This window comes from Polyodon spathula, chromosome 3 (genome assembly GCF_017654505.1).
Source record: "Polyodon spathula isolate WHYD16114869_AA chromosome 3, ASM1765450v1, whole genome shotgun sequence".
NCBI lineage: Eukaryota > Metazoa > Chordata > Actinopteri > Acipenseriformes > Polyodontidae > Polyodon > Polyodon spathula.
Window position 1 is genome coordinate 1,797,055 of NC_054536.1, and position 8,992 is coordinate 1,806,046.

Genomic DNA, 8,992 nt, shown 5'->3' on the forward strand with positions numbered 1-8,992 from the left:
CCAGGAACTGTCCCTCAATTACAGCCCTGACCTCAACCTCCTCTGGGAAGCCTGCCACCTGAGCCAAACAACAAGGAGAAGAAGAAGGACACATTCCTTAATCGGGTATGATATATGGAGGATGTCTGTAATATTTGAAAACACTTACAAAAGAAGGCATTGTTAAAGAATCATATAACCATACAGCATCGGAAAATAAGTGGCATGAATGTACACCAAAACACCTGTTAATACATGTGTAATTGAGAGATTTACAGGTTTAAAAAGACAGCAAATGGACTGTTTGCCAGTTTCTAATTGCAATTAAACCCTGCCTGCTTTTGTAGTTGACCATGTCTGTCGACTGCCAACTAGCAGAGGGTAATGCCTGCTAATCAGGGCTATAGACTGTATTGCTGAAGTAAAAGAGAGCGCCCTCTGGTGACCAGCTACTTTGAATGGTTTTCTTTTGTAGTGCTGGCAATACCCAATAGCTATGCGCTAGATCAGGGGTGTTCAATCACAGTCCTGGAGGGCCATTCCACTCCAGGTTTGACAGGTAAAATTATATAATGAACTACTGCAAGGTCTGGATGGAGGTTTAATTGGTTCAACTAAACAATTTAGAATAGGGTTGGAACAAAGACCAGGAGTGGAAGGACTAACTTTGGCCACCCCTGCATTAGATATTGCTGACTGCATACAATATAATACAACCTGTTGAACTGTACCCCTGGTCTTACTTTGTCGTTTTCCCCATTAACTCTGTGAACCCCCACGGCTGCTGGGGTAATCTCCATCACATCAAAATAAATTCCTGAAACAACACAAGACAGTTCTGGTAAGATGCACTCATGTTGATGGTCTCACTCTTTAAGAACTGAAGACTTTGAAATAAACGTCCTGTAAACACGACTGTCATTGAATTTCTTACGTTTCGTTCAGAATTTCTAAATGCAGCACTTTGAAGTGTTTACTCTCACCTCTGCCTACGTGACTGAGAGCACTAGGAGAAAACAGAGCAATCCTCACCTGAAAGGGTGCTATTGTTTAATATGACTATTGGGAGCTGTTCTCATCCTGTCTCCCAGGGGTGGAGACAACACCAAACCCTGTGGTAGAAGAATGCAACCTAAAACTAATTTCACCATTGAAGAAATTGAGAAAGCTCTAAAGTCAAAATGTCAAAGGAAAACACCCACCAGACTTAAACTGTCTTAAATTAAATACGTGCTCTGTTTATGTCTAGGTTTGTAAATTGAACAGCTTTTTTTTTCTACTTTTGAATCAGCCCCTAAAGGAATTTATTTAACAAATAAAAACAAAAAATACAATTTAAATTAAAATTTTGAAAGTAAAACAGCACTTAATTTCAGAAAAGCAAACTTCACGGGGCATTCCAATGTGGTCAGTCTTCTTAATTAAGCACGTTTTGGCACACAGTGCTGTAGCTTTAGTGTTCTAGTCACCTTTACCTCTAATACCACTCTGCAGAACTAAATTGCCAAAACTTTAAAAAATAACGCTAAGACACCCTAGAATGAATGAAGGCTAGAACTGCACCAGGCGAGCTAAAGGAAGCATACAATCAGCTAAGCAAGCTGGAGCTCCACTCACAGCACTGGCCTGCTTATTCATAAGGACACACAAGACACATTTAGCACACTTGTCTTTACCTATGTTGCCGTTATTCCCAACAGGTGTGGCCTTCAGAGCTTTTGAAAACTCTTCCCATGATCCTCCTGCACATTCCTCCCTGATTCTCTCTCTGGTAAAGGAGCCATTTTTAAAACTAGAAGCAACAGACACGGGACATGGTGCCAGAGAATGTTAATGAGGCCGGAATGACCACCTTGAAACAGAAACACACAAGTGACACCAACAGCAGTCTTGGGGTAGACTTAACCACGCTCTCCTGGGGAGGGAACTGTTTTCATGCCAGGGGTGGTTAATACGACTAGAGTTCAGGGGCAATGCGCATGCATACGGGGCCAGAGCCAGCCTAGTTCTGTGCTCAGGTGTAAACAGGTGGCTCAGATGATAAGAATCTTTAATATGATTGACCCTAAGCCAGCTCGGGTCTGGGTTGTAAGTGTAAACACACCTAGACAGTGGTGAGAGCTGCAACACCCTCCCTGATTACATACTGTTTCCAGTTGAATGACTCAGACAACCATTCACTGTGTTTTATCTGTTACTCTGCATTGTATTTCACTGTAATGTAATGTAATTCTTCCAAAGGAGAGGGTCTTAAATAAGTATTACCATATCAATGCCATGTAAGCCTGGCTATCAACTGGACTGCAAAATATATGTCCTTCCACTGTTGGTCTGGTGTCCTGAATCCATAGGAAGACTGTGTCACTGGTACCAAGACTTATCTATTTCAACAGAAACACAGCATCTCTTAGCAAACATGCACGGGATATCCATATACAGTGGTCCACACACCACCACAGAGTCAACTGTACTTTTACAAGACTGGAATTAAACATACAATATAGTTAAGCTGTTTCAACATTTCATTGGTGCAGTACTCACAAAATGTATCTGCCTAAACTTTAATATACATAAAATAAAGTTGCAGAGTCCCACAATAAAAAAAAAAAAAAAGAATCTTCCTTGCCTATTGCAAGCAGCTTTCCACTGGGCATTCTATCATTCTATCATTCTATTCTAGAACGCCTGATTTTCAGCTCGGTTTAGAATGTCCCATTATTTCTATGATTTGTTTTTTTTCTCTTCACTGCAGCAGTTCCCCACACAGCTCAGAACTGAAGGTCCAGTGGGTGTCCTCCGAGCCCACGACCGAGCTGCTTCCTCTCGTACTCCCTGGAAGCTCGCGGCCCCTGGAGGATCCAGTCCTGAAGGTATCTGTCTGATCTGACTACACGTCTGGCCGGTGGAGTCCGCTGTGGCACAATGAGGAGAAACAGTCCCTGCCTGTTCTGCCTCCCTAACCCACGGGAATGCCAGAGCCAATGCCAGGCTCCCCCCGGAAACCCCGGCGACAACCGGAGACTTTGCACAGCCAGGACGTGAAGCTGAACTCCCCTGGCTGTATGACTCACCCTGCACACAACGGGGAGGCGCTGGGGGACCTAGACCCTTGTCTGCTTTAGTATTGATGGGACATTGCTTCTGTACTGTCAGAACAGTAGTTTTCTACTAGTACTGCAGCACAGCAGCAGAATGTGTATCACAAGCCTGGATAATTGTCACATTGCAGGGACGGAAATAAGAATCTCACTGCACAGCAGTTTGAGCCAAATGGTGATACTGCTATGCAGTATGAGTCTTATTTCCATCCCTGCATTCTGAGATAGCGACCCTGGAGTCATCTGCGTATCTGGCATGGAAAGACCCTTTGGAAAAGAGCAATAATCAAGCATGACCTTTTATTAATTCATCGGCAGTGTGTTTACTCACTGCAATGTCTCCTTGGAGTCTCATCCCTGCCAAGGACCCTGGACAAAAGAGGACAAGACAAGTTCAACTCAAACCAGCTCTCTCCGGTCGCCAATCAAGATGCCTGCATTCCTCCTCAGCTGTCTGCTGTTAGTGTTTTAAAAGAAGGCAGAGGTGTTTGCATTACACCCCCTTCAGTCATTGCATGTATAATTGTTCTGTTAATTTTCCTATCTACGTATCTATTTTTTCAAAGGTTTTGGTAAGTTCAACTCCATAGAGTTCACACAAACCATTTAAAAATGTTTTAAATGCAATTAAAAAATTGTGACTGAAGGGTCACTTGAAACAAAGTTCAAGTGTAGAAAATGAATCACTAAAAACCAGACATTTCTAACTTGTTTTAATTAATGTACTTGTTGAAGTATCACTGGAAACCACAAGGGGGGGCTCTAAACCCATTTAGACATGGCTGGATACTTACCTGGGTTGTCCCCTGTGAAAGCTATCACTTTACAGTCAGGCGAGAAGCCATAGCGCTGGACATAGTATGACGACACAGAACCCTAGAGGGGAAACCAATTAGGATTAGAAATGAGCCCCTGAACATTCCTCTTGAAAGGGAATGTTCACAGTAATTGAATGGAAAAATCCACCACATTGTACCCAGCACACAATCAATCCACTCACCCCGAATAGAGCAGGCATCCTGTTTTTGTATTGTTTCTCAACACATTTCCAGCGTGTGCAGTTTCTGGCGTATTTTCTTATGCAAGTATACGCTGTAAATGAGATTTCGTTTTTGTTGATCACCTACCAGAACTGCCACTGAAGGCAGTGGGCTCCCCAGTTTCCCTCCCAGCCCAGGTGCCACGGCTGCCAGGCAGTCCTGTGCCCACTCCTTCTTAGAGATGTCCATTAAATTCATCCCAGAGCCTGGCAACAAAGAGAACCACAGCAAACTACAGACAGCAGGTATTCAGACAAAGCATGGGGAGCCCAGCTTACAACAGAGCTTTGACCAAAAGGGTCTTTATATATATATATATATATATATATATATATATATATATATATATATATATATATATATATATATATATATATATATATTCTATATATATGCACATACATAGCTATGGTCAAAAGTTTTGCATCCCCCTCTAGAATGAACTAATTTTGTTTCATAAAGCCGAATGAAACCTGCTGAATAACGTTATGTTAGCATATTGAATTACATACTACTTTGTAATTTTCCATACACAAAGAAAAACTGAAAAACCTAACAAGAAATACTGTACTATAAGTATGGCTTCAGGTAGACTTCTGCAATTTAACTTTATAGTTTCTTTGATTATATGATTCAGATAGACAGACAGACAGACAGACGGATAGATAGATAGATAGATAGATAGATAGATAGATAGATAGATAGATAGATAGATAGATAGATAGATAAATACAGGCAGACAGACAGACAGCTAGATAGATAGAGTGTAGTAAGCAATTCATGATGTTAGTTTTAATACTGGAGTGGGTCAGTGTCTAGCCCTAGATGACGTCTTCCTCACCCTGCGTGAGTGTAAAGAAGCAGCAGAATTCCCTGTGGGTGCCAGCCCAGACTCGTAATGAAATGTAAAGTAAAACCCCAGTGCACAAATGTGTGGCATTCATTACATTAACTCACTCAATGATGATTTAATTAGAGTACATCAGCAATTAACTAACAACGTTTGTCTAAGTGCAACTGTATGCACATAAGCCTATCGCCTTGTAACGTTTCCCACAAGCCTTCATCTGTGCTATGCTACTGTTAGATGACCTTGCTTCCCACTCTGTATATCCTGTTAAAGGCCAGTGTGAAAACGATATAACTGAGGATAAATCAAAACACGGACAACACCTCAAACATGCTTTTCCATATCTGGACAAGCATTTATGTAAAATGCCTTTGCCAAGTTTATTATAAGCTAACAATTTCTATTAGCAAACACACTGCTGACCTAGTTAAACAAATACACTGGCTCCTAACAAACAGTTCTTATCTTCAACACACACTCACTTGAAATGGCATTGGGTTACATGGTTGAAAGATACTTGCACAAAACAGTCATTCCATACATACACATTGTGACAGGGCAGAGCCTGCACACTGGGGAAGGTGTGTTTGTAGCTCTTTTAACACAGCCACAGGTTTAAATGGTCGTGTTCACTGTTTTCTTCATGTAATTAAAGACACCTGCTAGTAATGTAGGCAGATGTATAAAAGCAGGTCTTAATATGTGTTAGTTTGTCTGTGGTAAGGCTCAGAGCTGGGGATAGACCTGGACTAAGAGAAGGTACTGTGTTTAAATGCTTATGTGTATAAGGGTTGGGTTTTTGTTCACCGGTAAACAGCATAGCTGTCCAGTATGAGTTAAGAACAGTTTAGTTTAGCCCTCCTTGGAGGAGTTATTTGTTTTGCTTGTTTTGTTTTTACATGAGAATATGTATACAGGCAACATATCTGTGGTCCAGAGCTCATTTTAAACAAGACGACGGAGTGAAAAGTCCCGAAAGTGGCAAAGCAATCCCCACTCTGCCACAATATATACACAGCAGGGTTCAAAAAACAACACAGGATTCAGCACATTGCTTAAGCAAGGACCAACTGCTTAAATAACATGCTAAATGTTTTATTGAGTAAGACATCTCACGAGTAGAATGGTACCGATAAAGAAGCATGTGCAACATCACTGTAATCTATAGCAGCATAGTCCCCAAGGAAGAGGGAAGCAGCAAAGCTACTGACCAGGGATATTCTCTGCAACAACAAGAAACGAGACGCATGAATTAACATTGCAACTGAGGTGCACAAACTAGGAATAAAGAAATAACACCTAAATATTTCACCTCAGTTTGTTTGTAGTGTCCAGGATTTGTCTTCCAAATCTTTGCCATCTGATTTCCAGTGAATCTCTGCAAAACAGTCAAGATCAAAAGCCCTGTGTTTTTTGTTCGTGTTTAATGAAGGATTTCCTAGACTGACGAGGAATGTTATTTTAAACAGCTGATCTCTGGGTTGACCCAGTTATTTTCTTGTTTGTACAGTTATCTGCTGTGTAGGGTTTTTATCTAGCTATTAGTGATACTGTACTGTGCAGTACAAGTAAACCGGGTCGTCTGAACTTCCTGCTAGAGTGACTGGTACAGTACCTGTTTTAGAGATTCTTCAGGATGAAATGCATGTGTTATATCTGAAATCCCTGAAATGTATGCGTTATATCTGAAATCCCTGAAATGTACGCGTTATATCTGAAATCCCTGAAATGTACGCGTTATATCTGAAATCCCTGAAATGTACGCGTTATATCTGAAATCCCTGAAATGTACGCGTTATATCTGAAATCCCTGAAATGTACGCGTTATATCTGAAATCCCTGAAATGTACGCGTTATATCTGAAATCCCTGAAATGCATGCGTTATATCTGAAATCCCTGAAATGTATGCGTTATATCTGAAATCCCTGAAATGCATGCGTTATATCTGAAATCCCTGAAATGCATGCGTTATATCTGAAATCCCTGAAATGCATGCGTTATATCTGAAATCCCTGAAATGCATGCGTTATATCTGAAATCCCTGAAATGCATGCGTTACTATCTGAAATCCCTGAAATGCATGCGTTACTATCTGAAATCCCTGAAATGTATGCGTTATATCTGAAATCCCTGAAATGTATGCGTTATATCTGAAATCCCTGAAATGTATGCGTTATATCTGAAATCCCTGAAATGCATGCGTTATATCTGAAATCCCTGAAATGTATGCGTTACTATCTGAAATCCCTGAAATGTATGCGTTACTATCTGAAATCCCTGAAATGTATGCGTTACTATCTGAAATCCCTGAAATGTATGCGTTATATCTGAAATCCCTGAAATGTATGTGTTACTATCTGAAATCCCTGAAATGTATGCGTTACTATCTGAAATCCCTGAAATGCATGCGTTACTATCTGAAATCCCTGAAATGTATGTGTTACTATCTGAAATCCCTGAAATGTATGTGTTACTATCTGAAATCCCTGAAATGTATGTGTTACTATCTGAGAACCCTCTCCGGCTTTTGTTGTTTTTGAAACTTTAAAAACCCAGCCAGCTTGCCAATTCAGAAACTCACTGAATCTACTTGTTAAACTTTTTTTTTTTTTTCCTATTGTTCCACATAAAAATCTGTATCACACCAAAAGAACACCACAGCAGCCTTGGCTTAGCTTAAACAAATGTTTAAGAAAAAACATCTGGCAACTGTTTTACAAGTAATACTAAACTTCTAGTAATTCTCATTAATAATATTTTTGAATCCAGGTGACTGAGGACACATAAAAGCTTGATCTGTTAATAAATAATAATAATAATAATAATAATTATAATAATAATAATAATAATAATAGCTTTGAAGTAATAATATGGGAAAAGAGAAGTATCCCTGAGACTCTTATATCTGTTTTCCTGGTCCTTGTTTAACTGTCTACACATATCCCTGAGACTCTGTTATATCTGTTTTCCTGGTCCTTGTTTAATTGCCTACCTCATATGCCCGAGACCCTGTTATATCAGCAAGCCGCTGTGCCCCGCCGAGCTCCTGCTCCAGGTGCTGGCATTGCTCAGTGGTGCTGGAGTCCATCCAGACAGGGCTGTCTGTCACTGCAAAGCAAGACTGCAGGGAAACAGGCAAATCAAGGACTCGAACATCCTGGATAGTCCCTTCCTCGTTTTATCTTCACATTGGGGTGAGAGTGGGCACCTACTGTATCCATATCATAACACGATTGAACAGGGCTGGGCTCAGTTCTTTTTTTTCAATTTTAAAATCAATTCCAATTACATCTCCTTTTAAGGAATTGAACCCAACCTGCTGACGAACCTGTGACCTATACAAAAGCAAATCCTACAAGCATGGATACTGACCTTCGGCCAGTCAAGCCCTCCCCTAAACACGCTACCAGCACACACCTTAGCAAGTGTGAATGAACTAGCCACTTGGTTCATTTCATGCTGAACGAGCGATATACATTTACACAACAAGCGCAGAGATATCTAACATCAAAAAACATCCACGTTTGACGGTCCTCACTCAGTGAATATTTCTACGTCTCAGTGCTGCCTGTTAAAGACCACGTTCTAAGGCATTAGAGGAAGGTAACTACTGGAGCACGGATCCATTCCAGGTTTAATGACATCATCTCACAACACATGCTTATTTACTAGTATAACCAATCGGGGACCAGCTCTTGTGTCACAAGTCACCCGGACATAGACTCTGAAAACCTGGTGCTAAGGAATGCACATCCCAAGTTTCACCACAATTGGATCCAGACTTCGAGATATATCTAAAAATGTAAATAACTGCACACATACATAGCGGGGCCTCCACGACACATCCCCTCCGAGAACACATTAGGCACGAAATGCCAGTCACTGGTCTGTCTGCGTCTGACTTGCATGAACAGCCAGTAATGGTAGGAAACAGAAAGACTGAAAGCTGACAGACCGAGCTCAAGGTTCAGTCTGAAAAGACGGTTGTGAAGAGGACATAAACAGAGTTGGAAATGAATCTGCG

The 8,992-nt window shown here is 40.9% G+C and overlaps 1 protein-coding gene and 1 long non-coding RNA gene across 2 annotated transcripts; both read right to left on the reverse strand.

The window, feature by feature from the left end:
* Positions 1–668: 668 nt before the first annotated feature.
* On the reverse strand, positions 669–2,466 carry LOC121308043. Its single transcript, XR_005948445.1, has 3 exons — positions 2,245–2,466; positions 1,656–1,771; positions 669–796 (listed from the first exon to the last, which is right to left on the reverse strand). It is a non-coding gene; the product is annotated as an uncharacterized LOC121308043 (long non-coding RNA).
* A 281-nt stretch (positions 2,467–2,747) lies between these two features.
* Positions 2,748–8,056, reverse strand: LOC121307616 (xylulose kinase-like). The gene is made up of 7 exons (XM_041239835.1): positions 7,961–8,056; positions 6,280–6,345; positions 6,118–6,190; positions 4,205–4,323; positions 3,872–3,953; positions 3,409–3,446; positions 2,748–2,891 (listed from the first exon to the last, which is right to left on the reverse strand). The coding sequence occupies exons 1-7, from the start codon at positions 8,054–8,056 to the stop codon at positions 2,748–2,750; spliced, it is 618 nt and encodes a 205-aa protein (XP_041095769.1).
* Between the last annotated feature and the right edge of the window lie 936 nt (positions 8,057–8,992).